At 40.9% G+C, this 18,867-nt stretch overlaps 1 protein-coding gene across 1 annotated transcript; it reads left to right on the top strand.

The window, feature by feature from the left end:
• Window positions 1-3,842: 3,842 nt before the first annotated feature.
• tmtops2a (teleost multiple tissue opsin 2a) lies at window positions 3,843-18,438 on the top strand (the record flags this gene model as incomplete). Its single annotated transcript, XM_080527315.1, has 3 exons — window positions 3,843-4,212; window positions 16,842-17,167; window positions 18,118-18,438. The coding sequence occupies 3 exons, from the start codon at window positions 3,843-3,845 to the stop codon at window positions 18,436-18,438; spliced, it is 1,017 nt and encodes a 338-aa protein (XP_080383441.1).
• Between the last annotated feature and the right edge of the window lie 429 nt (window positions 18,439-18,867).

Here is an 18,867-nt window from a genome sequence, read left to right as displayed (position 1 = left end):
CAACCACCTGCTTCAGTGCAACAAGAATTTGGTTAACTAGTTCCTATGATTAAGTAAGTGACTACAGGTGATCAGAATCAGATACCTGGTTGAAAGTAAAATACTTTGAACATCCCTGCATATACCGGTATATACATGAAAACACAAAAGGGCATATCAATTCAGCACATTTATTTATACATTACTTGACACCATGATGTCAATGGGAAAAGAGCGGCGCAATGCTACCAGCGATCATTTCAAAACGGAGATAACCGAGGCTGTTCGTAAATACGCTCTGAAAATCTGATCACCACTCATGGAATGCCTCTTGTCCAATCAAATTACTTGGTCCCTTTATGACGTTGCACCTAGTGTGCGTTCCGGCGCTCTCCGAGCAAAATTACGAACGCAGCCCAAGAAACGAGAGGAAACAAGTCAACTCCGACATGGATATAGCGATTGTGCTCATGCTAACAATTAAGTGTTAAATTATATTATATTATAGGTTAAAAATACGGGAGATTTATGGGAAAATATTTAAACGGGAACACAGCGGGAAAGAAAGGTAAAATACGGGAGAATCCCGGGGAAAACGGGAGGGTTGACAGGTATGCAATAAGGCAATAGGCATAATTCAAGGTAAAAAGTGACAATAGTACAAGACATAAGTGACAAATAAGACAGGATACAATTAGCAGCACACATAGTAAATAAAATTGCTAGTTCATGTAGTAAAGTGGCTGTGAGCTTACGGTTTAGGTAGTCCGTATACATGTGGTGTGCTTGGGGATGATAGTCAAGTCTACAGTAGGCTTGTTCATGAGCCTGGTCGCCTGGGGGAAGTAGTGTTGGTTAGCCTCTGAGCTCTATCCCTGAGGCTCAGGAAGAGGATTCACCTTTTGGACAGCATCGGTTCAAACAGACTGTGGTTGGGGTGGCTGGGATCTTTGATGATCATCTTTGATGATGGCTTTGCTGACACACTGTTTGTTATATATATCCTGGATGGAGGAAGGATATCCTGGATAGTACAAAGCCACCATACCTTGCTCATGTGAACATTTCAACGAAGCACAAACACATTTCCTAAAACTATCTTAGCAACACAATCATATATAGAACCTTTACATATGTGGCAGTTAGGCAGTATTAGGCAATAACTGGTGGTTAATAACTAAGTGGTTAAATTGAGTGTGTGCTGGCCGAAGTATAACATTTGATGTTGTAGTTTACCTGTGAAAATAATGTTCAGCTGGGGGGAGCAGCCCACTCTCATCCACTCACAGCTGGGGGGAGCAGCCCACTCTCATCCACTCACAACGTAAACCCCAGCTCAATCAAACATACAGGAGTTTCCTTAACACAAAGCTACACATTCACTAAGCTTTTACAACACGCTTGACAAAAACAGGTTAACGTGTGACAGTCTATGGAGAATAACACAAGTCTGTGTTCCATTGCTCATCTTTCTAGTGATATATGTTAGAGGCAAATATGTACAGTAGGAGCTTACAAACAAAACGTAATGAAAGCCATCATATCCTCCACAAACAAGATCAAAGACAAGTCAATAACTTTTGTACAACAAACCCCTATTTATTCTCTGTGTAGATATGTATCCCTATCCTCTGTGTTCATTTTTTGTAACGTGGTAGTATGATGTAGATCCGAGTGCAGGAAGGATGTAGGAATCAAGATTTGCAACAATCCAAAATGTAGGTACTTTACTTGTATTTACTCATGTAATACAGGTATATGTAACAGTGAAAGCTCAAGACTGAACACAGAGAGACAGGCTTATATGCTGGCAAAATAACTATGCACAGGGGGTGTCAATTAACTAAAAGAGGAGGACAATGGTGACCAGAAAGGGAAGTAGCAGGATGAGAGGACTCCTTACATTTTTACAAGGGGGTATTCCATCAATGTTGCTAAAGGAAAATCCAAGCTTATTTTTGATAACTCTCACGAGACTGATCAGAATAAGCCTGGATTTTCCTTTAGCGACGTTGATGGAATACCCCCCAGGAGAAATCAATACGCTCAAACCATCAATCAAATCATTGGTGGGGTGCTCCTTTAAAATGTTTTTAGACTTGATAAGGTTTTCACCTGCAGTCTATGGAATTCGCATTGGGATTAAGGAAAAGTAGCACAGGGTTAGGTTGCATTAACTTTGAGTGGTTATGGTATGGGTAAGTTGTCAGAGGAAGGTATTAGCAAACATTATCATTAGCAAGCAAAAACACTAAAATCACTTTTGTCAAAACGTCCCAAAAACAGACTTGAACTTGAACTTGAATGTTCAGGTTGCAGATGCCTGCATATGCATTGGTGACGTCATGGCATTGAAGCTACTAATCTATTATTGATCATTAGTTTCAGCACATCGCATGTGGAAGTACAGAAACTACCCCCGACCACAGCCTTTCATCGATGCATGTCAATAGTGGCAGCTCTTCGAGTTAATATTGAGATTCATTAATTATCCTAGACTACTGCCAATGGCCGCTGGCCTGAACTTGATTACTTTTCCTGCTACGACTGGTGGATTGATGACTCACTTTCTTAGTCAAATGTATTGATTGTAAGGCTTTGGAATAAGGTGTCTGCTAAAAGATATTTTTCTGGTTTTAATTAAATGACATATCATGTAGGGATATTGCAAAACAAGTAATGTGCAAGTTGTCCCATTTTAAGTTCTAAATCAGTCTCATCATTATGCAATGTGCTGCAAATGAATGCTCCAACATTTCATTCCAGGGATGGGAAATATTTCAGGTGTCGTTAAAGAGACAATTTGGGATTCAAACAGCAAAGCAGACTCCCTACCATTTTTTTTGGTAAACAGCTGAAGGATGTTGGATCTGTTAGCTACCTCTCCTTTATAAGGCCAACTGAGAATCTATCATACCTCCTCCTGCCCTCCAGCGAACATAAAGGATAGCAAAAATCCAGTCCTCAATGGTTTCCTAGGCTGTTGAGATGCTTATTAGTGGGCTATGATATAAATATGTTTGATTAGGCAGGGGTAGGGAGTGGGACATTCTAGAAAATACGGTCCACATAACGATGTGTCTTTCCAAGGTAATCATGATGTTGCATCATTTTACGCTCTAGTCGCCTATAAAAGCTTGCTCAGTCCAGGCAGCTCTGAGCATGGAACTGGAAGAGCGGGACTCCACTCCATGCTCTATGCTCATCCAGGTATTTGCAAAACCAACGAAAAGCTCCTTGAAAAAGCATAAATATGTGTGACTAGACTAGACTACACTAGACTAGACTACAGCTTTATATCACGCAAGTATTAACCTGGAGTTGACACTTTATCCTATGAGTTGTATATTAGCCTACTTTATAGAACTTTTTTTTTTCTTCCGATTTCAGCGATATTACCCTATGATTATCATTGTTAATCACAATAGTTATAATTGTATAATTATTATTCACCGGTAGCCTATCCAAAAGGTAAACCCAGAGACTGAGAGATGACTACCAATATGCGCTGTATTTTTTGCTTAAACCGGAATAAGGATACTTCGATACATGGATACTTCAATAGTAGGCTATGCCCAGTGCACCGTACGGACACCGATACAACTCGGATGTCACTGTTGCATCGCACGTTGTGCTACATTGTAGTTCAATGAAGGCTGGGTTGTTATAATTTACTTAATGAAAAAGACAGTCAATGTAAAAAAATTGCGTGGAGAAGATACTGATTTCAAAGTTGTTCCCCTCAAGATCTTCCACGTTCGTATTCGCAGTTGTGAGAGCAAACATAGGATCAAGTTATGTGAGTTCACAAACGCCTGAGCACTAATTAAGCTAATGACACTGGATGTGGACCGACGTAAAAGATGTTTCCCGAGGTGGCTAACTTCAACTTCAGTTCTAATGAAAGCGGTGAGGATCTATTGACCTACTTGGATCAAGGATGGGATGACTCCCCGGCGGAGAGACTTTCCCGGACGGGATTCAATGTGATGTCCGTCTTCTTAGGATGTATAATGACTTTTGGTTTCCTCTTTAATCTCGTAGTATTAATACTGTTTTGTAAATTCAAAACTCTGCGGACCCCTGTGAACATGCTTTTACTCAATATCAGCGTGAGCGACATGCTTGTGTGCATCTTTGGAACCACTCTCAGTTTCGCATCCAGTATTCGGGGACACTGGTTGTACGGGAGGCACGGGTGCATGTGGTACGGCTTCATCAACTCTTGCTTTGGTAAGTCTAGCATTATTAAACAATGTAATACAATAATTCCGCACAATGTTACATAACCAAAGTAGCCTGTTGATATCTCACTCCAGTCAATAGCCCTAATCAGTGTGCGTGCGTGCATATGATTGTGAGAGGATCCCTAACATGATCCCTAGTTTATTGTCACAGGTTGTATTGTCACGCACAATACAATAGTAACATTTAAGTGACATTTAAATCGAATGTATTTACCCAATATATTTTTAAATCTCAATAGCAGTGCATTTCTATAAAAATACATGCATAGTTTTACTGGATTAAAGTGGATTTTAACACACACATACACACACTAATCTAATGTCGAGTCTAATGTCACCTCCCGGGCTCTGTACCATAATAAAGTGTAAACATTATATTGCTTTTGTTGGCTCACTGTACAATGTGGTAGTGTGGTTGCACAGGTACAGGTAGTCTCTGTCTCCAGTAGCCTACTATAATCCAGTGGGTGCACCTGTGCATACTTGGTTATTGGTTGTGTTGAATAGGTGAAGGCAGTATGCGGGATAGGCTCATCGCATTGCATTTTTTAATGAGGTTGTCTGGCAAGATAGAGTAGTGATGGATGATCACATTTTAGTAATTTAACAGCACAAATCTCACATGCTGTATACACTAACAATGTTTTCCAGCACATGCAGTACCTACCTACATATTCTTCTGTAGTGTAGAGTATGAATTAGGCTTTTTGGGAGAATTGTTGAATCCTAAGCAACATGTCGAATGGTGAGTACAGTGAAGTACAGTGTAGACCACCACAACTAAAGCACTATAGCAGGTGTCAAAGCTGTGTCCTGGAAAACCTTGTTAGTGCATTATGTGAAGTAATAGGTGCTGCTCATTAGTGTTCCTACTACGTAGTAGTAGTAGGAACAGTATTGTTATTGGTGGTTCTTCTTCCTCTTCTTTTCCTTGCTTTGGTCAAATAGCTCAAAAAGTCCCTGACCAAAAACCTTTCCTCATGGGGAACATATTTGCCTCAAGAACCCATAAAGTCTGCCATGATGGATTTTTCTGTAGGTGTAAAATTTGGCCAAACTTAAAATCAACTGTAAGTCAGATTGGTCTCTCTATAGGGTGTTAAAGGATAAGAGATACATTTAAAGATATCAGAGAAAATGATATGAAAAGAAAAAAAATTGGCCCAGAATTGTTTTCTATACCTGGGTCTTACAGGGGGTTAAGGCTTTTTTCGCACCACCTAAACTTCTAGGACAAATTGTACAAGAAAAAACATGTAAAAACGGTTAAGAATTCGGTCATCCCAGTGCTCCTATAGACAATCGTTATGTTGGCCCAATCCCATTTCCCATTTCCCACTCGCTTTTCGGCTTGCCCCTCATAACAGAGTTACAAGGGGTAGTGGTTGAAATATTCCCCTATAAAATGGAACAACCCTTCAAGACCCTGATATGTCATCAGTAGTAGGCTATCATAGAAAAGCATGGACATTTGCGATTCGTTCACAACTTATACATTCATGCTATCAAACAAGTCATCAAATAAAAAAGAAGGCTTCATTACCACTCCAGTTCATGACAGAATAGCGGTGCTCTGTAGGCTTAAAACAATGTTTTAACGTTAGCTAGCTAGTTAGAGACATCAGCATACTAGCAATTTTTTTGTTATGTTTGTTATAAAGCAAAAGTATATAATACTTTGAAATGACATTAAACTAAAATAATACGATGGTTATCGTAATTTTTTAATCCTTATTAATAAAGAAAATAATTACATTTGTGGTTTTCTTTTGTTGCTTGCAGAAAATTCCATTATCTTACAGAGAAGAAATTCTGGGAGATTTTGCATAACGCTCCGTTTGGAGTGTGCCTCTGAAAAAAACGCTGTTTGGAGGGCCATGTAGCCCTACCACTTTGCCCTACCCCTACATCCCAACAACAATCGGGACACCCTACCCGTGGACACGCAAAACTGAGCGGCAGGGCTAAGTGGTAGGGGCAAGGGGTGAAATGGAATTGGGCCATTATACACGCAATACCCATGGAAGATGGAGAGCAAGATGGCGTTGACGGCATAAGCGGGTGAGCCGAGCGATCATACAATAGTGAGACGTGCCAAAAAAGGGGCAAGCCGAAAAGCAAGTGGCACTCCAAAACGAGGGGTAGGGCTAAAAATTTGAAATGGGATTGGGCCATGGACATTTTGGCTGAACGTTAGTTAATTTCTTTCACATTTGTCTAATTCATTTGTGCAGAGCCCCTTATAGGACACAGATAATGTTACCTTTCCAGCTCATTGGCCCAGAACCGTAGATGGGAACTCACTGTGACTTAAGACTAATTTAGCCAAGCTCGTAGCTCTTAACTAGCCATAGCAGTCCAGACCGCTTTGCTGATGAAAGATGCTAGCGAGACGTTGAGGTGAAATTCACAAACAGGAGCTTTATTTCCTCCACAGCAACGAACACAGTTCACGGCCTTATAACACTTTTATGCTGTAATCCTGAGCTGATCTTGACACTTTTACTGATTGTCATCACCCAATATCTTTGGCATGAAACATGGCCTACTCTTCACTCATGCACACGACTGGGCTGGTAACAGTAAGGTAAAAAATAAAATAAAAAATAAATAAATATATATATCTCATACCACCAACAAAAAAACGACTTTTATTTTTTTGAGATAACGCATTAAATCCCGAGTTACTATGAGGGAAAACATTTATCTCCTATCAATGTTTTCCCTCACCCATGTCCCCTAAGGGTCCCAGTTGTTCCCCATTTGGGTTCCCATTTTACCCATTAAATAGCCTGGCTAGCAAAAAATTAGAATAGAGTAATCGTTTTTATTTATATCTTAATAATGTCAGCACAACGATTTTAAGAAGAAGCACCAGGTTTGCAGGTGCACAAAAATAGTTTTCGTGTGCGTGTGCTTAATCTCTGCTTCTACCACCTAAGCCTTATTTTGAGCCAGGAAAAACCCTGTATGTGTGTGTGTGTGTGTGTGTGTGTGTGTGTGTGTGTGTGTGTGTGTGTGTGTGTGTGTGTGCGTGTGCGTGTGCGTGTGTGCGTGCGTGTGTGCGTGAGACTGAGAGACATCGCCCCAAGTCACATGATGATTTTGAAAACCAGATTGTAAGATTGTTCATGCAGGAGGACAAGTGAAATCAATGTTTGTTTCCCAAACAACCTTGTTAGAAGCACAGACTAAGGTCAATCATTACTGTCCAAATTATGGATATCAGTTGTCATGTAAATTAAATGAAAATGTCAACAGTTAGTGAAAGGCATCCTAATACTATATTGCAAGCACCATGCTCTACTTTACTGAGACATCTGGACATAAGTCATAAGATAATATCTATCGTGTTTGTTAAAATACCCCAATGATTGGCACATACAATATTGTCACTAGAGGTAAATGAGAGAAGTCAATACATGACTCCGTAGTGAACGTGTATTGTATCACTGCAATTATGATAACACCTCAGCCTCTCTTGCATTGTACAGTATAATGATGTTGATGTAAAAGCATTGTGTTAATGTCAAAGGGTATTGTACTTGAGGTACTGAAAACCACAAAGCTGTTTTTCAGACTCTGTAGTAACGGACCAAATGGTTATAATAGGAAGTCTCCAGAAATGTATACTATATATGGCATTTAGCAGATGCTTGTATCCAAAGCAACTTACAGTACTGTTAGTGGATAGATTTTAAGTATGTATGGTCCAGCTGGAATCAAACCCCCAACCTTACCATGCTATTGCCATGTTCTACCAACTGAGCCACAGAGGCAGACATCTTTCTCACCCTACTCAGCCCCTGATCTCCTCCCTTCCCCTGGCAGAAAGCTGCCATCACCCACTCTGCACACCGTTGGTCCATCAAGGTGACCTCAAGGGACTCGGCAGGACGGCGTGCAGAGGGCTTTAAATTGGGAAGATGTTTCTCCCTCTCTAGTCTCACACCATGGCGCTAAGGCCACTGCCCTCAGTAGAGTGCTGGTCTTACCCTTTCAGTAGGTAAGCATGACTTCTATCCCACACGCACACACACACACACACACACACAGTAGTGGTCAGTCATGTGCTCAGGAATCAAAGTCAGGACGTGAATGTGAGCAAAGTGGACACCTTGCATAATCAGATGTTGAATAATTTAGCCAACATTCCCCTTCCCGCTATTGAATAATTAACACATGTCCTTGGCATCCAAATCTGCCTGGGTGGTTAAAGGGTTACCGTGCAAAGTTGTAATGCTCCTTGTAGCCAGATGTTGCATTGGGTCCTTTTTTCACCAACTGCGGAAGGGGATGTTCCGGAGCATTTAAACAGATCCAAACAACAACCTTTTACTGGTATGCTTTAGACCATCCACAGTCGCTCCAGGTGACGTCTCTTTATCTGGAATGGAGCTTATTTCCAGGCCTCACTCGAGCGGCGCAGGGCCAAATCTCTGTCTTGAGAGTAATCTTGAATGCAGTAATGAACTTGATGAAACAGCTTATGAAGATTACCAGGATCTGTGCCCCGCTCTGGACCATGAATTGTCTGACAGTTCCGACGACGAGGAAGGGCTAGCAGGACGATGGCCAGCGGCCGGCATGAGACGGATGAATTCAGCTGGGAGTCAACCAAGGAAATGACTTTATTGACTTGGGGACAGTGTGTACGCTGATAAGCAAACTGGAGGTAGTCGCTCTATGAGTAGAGGGCTGCAGGGGAATTTTTCCTGGATACACGGTATACAGGTTTTTCGCCCTTGCTTGCTTGCTGTGCGCCGGTGGTTCTCGGGCCTCTCCTCGGACCTCTCCTCGGGGGCCCCCAGCCGGTCCGTGTGTTTGGTCTGTTCCGCCACCGGCGCACCTGGTTCGGCTAGTCAAGTGCAGGGGGCAATTATGGTTTGTGCTTGGTTGGTTCGGTCAGGTGTGCTGGTGGTGGGGCGGCTGGGGTGTGTGGGGCGGCTGTGGATCCCCTGAGTTGGGGGGGTTTTGGGGCCGCTGCTGTGTGCTGGTAGGCAAACTTAAGGTAGCTGCTCTATGAGTAGAGGGCTGCAAGGGAATTTTCCTGGATGCACAGTGTACAGGTTTTTTGCCCTTGTCTGCTTGCGTGTTCTGTCATCATGTGATTTTAAATGTCCATCTTAGTTGTTGTTTATCTTCTTTGCTCTCTGTAAAGCGCATTGGGTCACATTTTTGTGAGAAATGCGCTATATAAATAAAACTTGATTTGATTTGATTTGATTTGATTACAACATGCTGTCCTAGGAGGAGGGCTGCTTGGATGTACTAACTCTCAAACAGAAATCAGTTGAACATGGATTTGGGATGAAGCATGAGATTGCAAACTCACGGTAAAGCATGGTCCAGCCATTACAGGTTTCGTTTTTCTCAAGATCACAAGATGGATTTTAGTCACATTGTTAGACCATATGAGTTTCAGCTGGTTCTGTTTGCCCATTATGACCTGCTCAGCTGAGCTTCTTAAAACCTGTTAGCCCAGTGCTTCAGTTGGAGTCAAGCTGCTGGGAGGATAACACCTCTGATTACCTTCTGCTCAGTGGAGGCTCCTCCATAGAGGTGGAGGAGGCCTGGCCTCCCCAATAATTTGAGAGAAGAGAGAGAGATTTAAAAAAGCAATAATTATATTTATTTATTTTATTTATGTATTTAACAAAAAACATATTTCATTTTTTTAAATATTAATATTATTTCCGTTTTGTTCATAAATCTGAATTTTCCCATGGCTAAAACCCAATATTGCAATTGTAAAGCACCTACAGGCCAGAATCCCTATCCGTTTGTATTGAGTGAGGCCAGGCCTCCCCAGGAAAGTGGTTTCTCATAGAAGTCAATGTAATGCAATTTTTTTCATGGCAATATGTGATTGGCCAAATCACTGAAAATGGGTGGGCAAAGGAGGCCTGGCCTCACCATGCATTGAGTCCAGGGCTGAAAGATTGACATTTTTGTTCGTCCAATCACATGAAGCCATTTTGAGAATTCGCCAGTCACTTCAGTCAAAGAAACACTCGCCATAGTGGCTACGACTTGTCCTTTGCAGGACACGTCTAGAACACCCATGGCTATTATCCCTGAAAATAATAGCTCATTTGGCCAAATACTTTTGCTTAAGATTACACCACTAGTTCTCAGTAGTAATACCAGTGTTACACCACTAGTTCTCAGTAGTAATAACACTCCATTGCATGTCTGTGTTTCTCAGCAGATGAAGCCAGCTGGAACCAGTACTGTCCTCACAACATTTAAAATATATATATATTTATATTAAATATATAGAATAAAACTACATTTGATAAAGAAACTGTTACTTATCTTTTTTATATGCTAAACTTGATTACATTGATGATTACATGTTGAAGCTGTAGAAGAAGAAGAATGAAAAATGTAGGCTAAACAAAATAGTTTTTTAACCACATAATTATCAAATTCCTGCCTTTTACACATGTTCATTGGGCATTTATATTACATCCAAATGTCATTTCTCAACTTAATTATCAGGCAGGCTCATAGACTTACAGCAATGTCATTTCTTCAGGCAGGCACATAGGCTAAGCTCTGCACAATGAATTCCATCAATCAGAACTTTCTGATTGTAGCTTACACTCCAAATAGTACGCCTTTGGCCAGCACAAAGACAGATAAGAAGAACAGGGAACATTCCATCGCGAGTGAAGCGAGCAAGCGGAAAAAAACTGGCCTCCTCAATTCTGGAAGTCACCAGCCTCCACTGCTTCTGCTAGTCAGAGCAGAACAACGTATGTGTGTTGCTTTTCACAAGCTGTTTCTATTGAACCACCACAGTTTTTCTCTCTGCAGGCTGATGTTTTCACCAAATTAATTGTTATCCTACCTTTGTGTGCTCTGTGTACAACCGCATTAACACCCTTTTCCACAGTCCAGGAAACCCAGAGCACATAGTTCAGATGAATAAAACTCCTACTCAAAACCTGCCATGCAATTCTGCAATCCGACCACCCGAATAGCACAGAATTGTGTTTCCATTTCCTTGCTACTCATTCCTGTGAGAGTTTCTGTGATTTAGGCTGTTTGTGGTGTTATCTGTACATACAGTATATCTCAAAAGTGAGATATTATCTCATTATCCTACTGAAACTTTGATATAACTTAAAGTAGTCAGTGTGCTGCTTGAATAACAGTATAGATTTATTGTCCTTTGAAAATTACTCAGTACACAGCTGTTAATGTCTAAACAACTGGCAACAAAAGTGAGTACACCCCATAGTGAACATGTCCTAATTGTGCCCAATGATGTTGTTTTCCCGCCCTGGTGTCATGTGACTCGTTAGTGTTACAAGGATTCAGGTGTAAATGATAAGCAGGGCTGTTCAATTTGGTGTTTTGGGCACAATTCTCTCTGAATGCTGGACAACATGGCACCTCATGGCAAGGAACTCTCTGAGCGGCTGAAAAAAAGGATTATTGCGCTTCACAAAGATGGCCTTGGCTATAAGAAGATTGCCAACACCCTGAAAATGAGTTGCAGCACAGTGGCTAAGATCATACAGCGGTTTTCCAGGACAGGTTCCACTCGGAACAGGCCTCGCCAGGGTCGACCAAAGAAGTTGAGTCCACGTGCTCAGCGTCATATCCAGAGGTTGGTTTCCAAAAATAGACGTGCGGTGCGAGTGCTTCCAGCATTGCTGCAGAGGTTGCAGAAGTGGGATGTCAGCCTGTCAGTGCCCAGACCATACGCCGCACACTGCATCAAATCGGTTTGTATGGCCGTCGCCCCAGACAGAAGCCTCTTCTGAAACCGATGCATAAGAAAGCCCGCAAACAGTTTGCTGAAGACAATGAATCCAAGAACATGAGTTACTGGAACCATGTCCTGTGGTCTGATGAGACCAAAATAAACCTGTTTGGGTCAGATGGTGTCCGGCGTGTGTGGCGGCACCCTGGTGAGGAGTACAAAGACAAATGTGTTTTGCCTACAGTCAAGCATGGTGGTGGCAGCATCATGGTCTGGGGCTGCATGAGTGCTGCCGGCACTGGGGAGCTGCATTTCATTGAGGGACACATGAATTCCAATATATACTGTGACATCCTGCAGCAGAGCATGATCCCCTCTCTTCGGAAACTGGGCCGTTTTTTAGAGCAGTTTCCCAACATGATAATGACCCTAAACACACCTCCAAGATGACAACGGCCTTGCTGAAGAAGCTGAAGGTTAAGGTGATGGACTGGCCAAGTATGTCTCCTGACCTAAACCCAATTGAGCACATGTGGGGCATCCTCAAGAGGAAGGTGGAGGAGTGCAAGGTGTCCAACATCCGTGGGCTCCGTGATGTCGTCATGGAGGAGTGGAAGATGATTCCAGAAGCAACCTGTGCAGCTCTGGTGAATTCCATGCCCAGGAGGGTTAAAGCCGTGCTAGATAACAATGGTGGTCACACAAAATATTGACACTTTGGGCACAATTTACTATGTTCACTATGGGGTGTACTCACTTTTGTTGCCAGCTGTTTAGACATTAACAGCTGTGTACTGAGTAATTTTCAATGGACAATAAATCTATACTGTTATTCAAGCAGCACACTGACTACTTTAAGTTATATCAAAGTTTCATTAAGATAGTGTTATCCCCTGAAAGGATATGACAGAATATTTGCAAAAATCTAAAGGGCGTACTCACTTTTGAGATATACTGTATGTCCCCTGTGACCCCAGACCTAATTGAATTTTATGTTAAGAATGTAATACCCACAGATAATGTCCTTCACATACATTGAGTCTGTGTGAATTATGTAAGCTCCTGTGCGTTCATTAGCTTTGAAAGATATTGCTATTGGTTCACTGGTTTATGGTTAGTCAGTTATCGAGATGGATTATCATAATAATTTATGCTGTTACATCTGAGAAATTGAATCACTCTGTAAGAAAGACCCAAAGGATGATGAAACACTTAATAGAAAGCAGAGGACAAATTACTTGAGAAAAACATGGGGAAACAAATTAATAGGGGAATACTGAATGCATCATTTCAAAGTTATGCAAGATTACTATATAAAATATGCATGTACTGCATATACTATACAATTATGCTCTCCAAAGATTTGCAAATGGAATTCAATATGGCAACCTCAGCATGAAAAATGGACATGGTCTTTCTCTCTGAGAAAAACAGGCTTAAATAACTCTGCACTGACAGATCCACTTCCCAAGGGTCATCCGGAGGGAAGAACCAATCACTGTCCTCTTTGCCTGCAGCGCCCTCACCTCCCTCCAGCCTACGACAGAAAAGTCGGATTCTTTGACTGCCACTGTTTGACTCAACGAAATGTGGGATCAGCACTGAGCAGATTCAATACCCCTATAATTAATGCCCTTACTCCAATGACATATAACAATACCTCTGAGCTAAATGTCTGTACATTTGCAAATTCTCTACCTCTTTCTCACACCTCTGTGAATTAGTGTACTGATATTGAAAGATTGCTTCCTCACCTAAACACATTTGAAATATCTGGCCAGGGTGCAGGGGCCCTTTAAGCAACCGCCAAAGCCACCAGCACTAACATTTCCATTATACGCTAATGTCAAATTACCAGCCAGCACTTTCTGCAAAGGCTTCTGCTTCTCACTTGAAATCATATTAAAATGTATTTTTACTGTATGTCTGAAACATAGATAATAGTTAATTAAATCCTTAACATCCTTAAAATGACATGCTCCTATTATATAACATTAAAGGGAACACTCAGACTGACATTACAATATCATGATGTTTTAATTTCATAGAAGAAACCATAAAGGGACTACGTATAAAAAGTGTTGTAATTTCTGAATGGTGAAACCATGTACAAACATACCCTTAAATTAAAGCTGACAATCTCTATTTTAACCTCATAGTAATTGTTTGATTTCAAATAATTTCGGAGTATAGACCTAAAAGAAGCAACAAATGCGTCACTGTCCCATTATTTTAGGCAGGGGACTGGATGTGAATAATTTGGTTATCAGTTAATTAACTTTCTGATAATAAGCTAATTCGATCGGACCATGGTGTGCTTCACCTCGTTAACTCCCTTTGTCTGATTTTCACCAAATCAACTCCCACATTTCTAATCACCGCCAACACAAGCATACTAATGAAAACAAATTCATCAGGATAATTAAAATCTTGGAGAATCTCTCAATACCATTTAGGAACTATTTATGCATAATGCATACTAAATGTTTTGAGTACCTATGAAACCACAGGGAAATATCATTTTTCAGATAACATTAAATGTTCTCACATACCAAATTAAATAGATTGCAAATGTTAAGCTATCTATTCCATCAACCCTGTGTAAACTGGGTTTCTGGATGTTCTATACACTTTACTCAAACCTTCTGTTAAACCAGTGACATATACACAAGGCCGTTATGTGATGACATACCTCTAGGATTGTGTTCACTGTCTAACTCTGACCCGGAGACAGTACAGGCTTACTATTCAACTTATTAAATTGACCTCGGTCTTTCTGACTAGTTGAATCAGGTGTGTTTGTGCTGTACTAGAACAAAAGCCTGGAGCTAAGCAGAACCATCAGTGACCATTACCCTAAAGCAGGGGTGGCAAACTTGTTTTGGTCACGGGTCGTATTGGACCAAATGCAACCTCATTTGGGCCAGAAAAAAAATCTAAATTTGTTAATGAAGCTAAATGAATGTCCACTGCTGTGAGCACTGGCATCTCATATTACAATACTCAATATTACAGTAGCCTATGCTACACCGTACTACACAGTAACCTACACTCAATTACTAATTTCCACGGAACTCAATATTATAGTGTTATAGTTGCCTTATTTTCAAGACCAAAGGTTGGAACAAAAAATGTAATTCATGATTAATTAACCAATGTACTTATAAGTAACATGACATTTTTAAAATATTACATGTACAATAAAAAGCTCTAAGTAGAAGTTAGTCTTTTTTTCATGTCCTCCAATCAGGGGAGGGGGTGGTAGGGATACATTTAAAAAAAATAAAAAATAAAAAATAAAGGAAAATACATTATGCAAGCAATGCTTTCTGATAGGACTTATATTTTTCCATTTCAAAGCTGATCAATCCTTAAAAGATCAAATCTTCCATGGGTGTGATTGGAGCACCGCTACCCTAAAGGAATAGTTTAGGGCAGCGTTCCTGCATCAAAAGATGTGGAGGAGGATTGAGACGATGGAAACAGACGAGTTAAGCTACCATACTCCTTTTAACTCATGGTTCGATGCATTTTAATTCATGGCCCGTCATAGAAGTGATTTTCCCACAAAGATTAATGGTAAACATGGAGTCACATGTGTGGTGGGGGGGTTCATGTAGCTCTAGTATGACAGATTACTGCTGTCAGCTCACAGCTGTGTTTTATTTACGACAGCTGTCTGTTGACAGAATCCAAGTGTGTGCAAGTGCCTGAGACTCAACTTCCAGTCCACTCAGTCCCTTCCATTAGATTATAGTCCTTTGTATCATTAATGTCTATGTATATTTCCTCAATGGGGGACTACTCTTCAAGACGATCTGGTGTGCAACCACCTGTATTAATTTAAATTGGTGTAATTAATTTAAACACTGTTTTCTTTTTGATAAAAGACAGATATTGTAACTGTGTTTGATTTGATTACAGTGTTGCCATTGAAGAAGCACACCTCAGGCATAAGCTTGTGGAGTATGTTATCCTAAACTACATAACAAATGAAACTCCCCCCTAGTGCACAGCTGTTTTAAGATGACCCAAAACCTATAGCATTGAAAATGGATATCACAGCCCTGGCAAATAAAAAAAAAGTAGGTTTCAGTTACGTTTGAACACAAAACTCCTTTGATCCAAGGGGGTCTGTGTGATTTTTTTCCAGACTGAATGTTATTAACTCTCTAATCTTGAGAGATACGAGTATTCTGTAATATTCACCTGGTCATTCATTAGTGGACACAGTACGACCATACGTTGTGTGCAGTACCCAGCTTGCTTGTTCCCCTCAGTTCCCATAAGATTCCTGCTACAGTAGATAAGATAGGACCCACTTGGACCAAAGACTTGAAATGTAACTGAAATTGACCCTTTTTAGTTTATCAAGGCTGCAAAAGGGGGGAGGGGGGTCGTTTGAATTGATACCATTACTTGAGTATTAAGTCTCCCTTCTTTATAGCTTGAGGCTACGCAGAGATACACTTGCATTTATTCATTTTCCCCTCACTCCTGTCCTGACCTTGCCCTCTCCATGTGTCGATTATTAATCTCTCTATCTTTGGGATATTATGAAGTTTCCTCTTAGCTATGTTTAGGGTATTGATTCTTTGGTTGAAATATCAATAATAGTCCATTTTGTTCAACTCGATAAATCTCTTTTTGAAGTTCAGCACACCATGATTGGTGGTTTAGTTTTCCCAAAACAAATAACTGCCATATCAGTGTTATTTTATCTTAGTGTGAGTGATCCATATGGTGTACATGCTTTTGTTTCAGCCCAATACTAATCTTCCTAATCCAAAATGCCTGCAAACCATTTTGGTCTTCAACACTAGGATTGAAGGACCGACTTGAAGTAATGTTACATATTAAGGACAATATTTCTCTCTCTTCCTCTGTCCATCAATCAGGAATTGTATCACTGATCTCGCTGGCCGTGCTCTCGTATGACCGCTACAGCACCTTGACCGTGTACAACAAGGGGGTCTCTAACTACTGCAAGCCGCTGCTGGCCGTGGGTGGCACCTGGTTTTACTCCCTCTTCTGGACAGTGCCCCCCCTGCTGGGCTGGAGTAGTTATGGGCTGGAGGGGGCCGGGACCGGCTGCTCGGTCATGTGGACCTCCCAGACGACCAAGTCGCACTCCTACATCATCTGCCTGTTCATCTTCTGCCTGGGGCTGCCGGTCCTCCTCATGGTGTACTGTTACGGGAGGCTGCTATACGCCGTCAAACAGGTGCGCTGCCCCAGTGGGGGATGATACATCTCAAATTAATTTAAACCAAAGTCATTGAGTCATTGTATTTTCAGAGATGGTGGTTCAGACATGTAAAACATGCTAATATCGAGTTCATTGACTTCCATTGGTGTTTTGTTAGAAAATGCTAGTATTAGTGTATTCAATCAGTGGTTACATAAACAAACCCAAAGAGTGGTTTGTCATGTCCTCTCCTTGATTCCTCCGTCCTTCTTGCATCCGTGACCTCAGAAAGCAACGAGATCTTCTCCTCTGCTGAAGGCTCATGCAGAAGAGCTTTCAGGCATTCTGCTCATGTCTGCCCCCTTTTCTATATTGGCGGGCTTCAATAGAATCACAGATCCAACACTTTATTGTATGATCTTTCATAGAAGTGTGACAGTCAGGTGAACTAAGAGGGACAAATTAGATTATGTAAATCATATATATTGTATTAGTATGTTCATATGTCAGTGCTTGCCTACAGTCTACATCAACAGCATAACATTGGTAATTCCAATTGGCACAGAGAATTTCAGCATTACACTGGAGCACAGTGTGCAGGCTCTTGTAACAGCTCAGCCCTAGCACACCTAGTTTATTTATTTATTTGGATACACCAGTGCAGCAGTGCTTATGGTTTAATCTCAAGTGCTACTTTGTTTTGCTCAGGAAATCACATGTAACACATTCTTTATTTTTAGACTACATCAATATGCTATTCAATATTTCTACATTCTTACCAATATTTGGCAAAAGGTTGCTGTTTATCATCACTCTGGACATTTTAATTGTTTAGACTATTATTAAATGTGTAGCTGAATATCATGCCATTGTTATTACATGGCATTAATGCAGGTTTATAGTGCAGATAGGACAGGGAATAAATACCCTCCTTTTGTGGAGGCAACCAATCACTGATCTGATATGGGACCGGCTCCTTGCCATAGGTGGGGAAGTTTCGCAAGACTGCAGCCAGGCAGAGAGAGTTCCACATCCTCTTCATGGTGATGACCACGGTGGTGTGCTACCTGGTGTGCTGGATGCCCTACGGCGTGGTGGCCATGATGGCAACCTTCGGACCACCAGGCATCATCACCCCAGTGGCCAGTGTGGTGCCCGCCATCTTGGCCAAGAGCAGCACCGTCTTCAACCCTTTAATCTACATCCTCATGAACAAGCAGGTAAGCAGAGCCTTGCTCTTGGGATTGTCATGCAGATGTGTGATAAATGACTACAAATGTTATTATAAGAGTTCAACACAAATCTAGGACATTTTTATTCACAACAGTTGAGGTATAAAACATTGGGGAAAATGACAAATTACAAAATGTTATACAAATTAACTATGTTCAGTACAAACTGATTCAGTCTATAGATAATGATTTGTAACAACAAAAGAGAAATGTCTTAAAAGATCCCACGAGTGTGATGAATCTTTATTGCACAGCTTATTTTATTTTTTTGCTTTTTTACTAGTCAACACTTGGTTGAGATCATCTACAGGCCATTTGCTTTGAAAATTCTTAAAAAGTGAAACGACATTTCTATTGCTGTCTTTTTATGCATTCCATTCTTAATGTACAGACAAATTAATCACAAACCACAGATGTCACATTTATCATGTATATTTTCAAGTTGTGTAGCCTCTGCTGTGCCACTTTTAGTGGTTTACAATATCCATGAGACGTGTAGCAGCA

This window comes from Nansenia antarctica (genome assembly GCF_963989245.1).
Source record: "Nansenia antarctica genome assembly, chromosome: 3".
In the NCBI taxonomy this organism is placed as follows: Eukaryota; Metazoa; Chordata; class Actinopteri; order Argentiniformes; family Microstomatidae; genus Nansenia; species Nansenia antarctica.
Note: the sequence above shows the minus strand (reverse complement) of the source record. Positions and strands in the feature narration are given on the sequence as shown.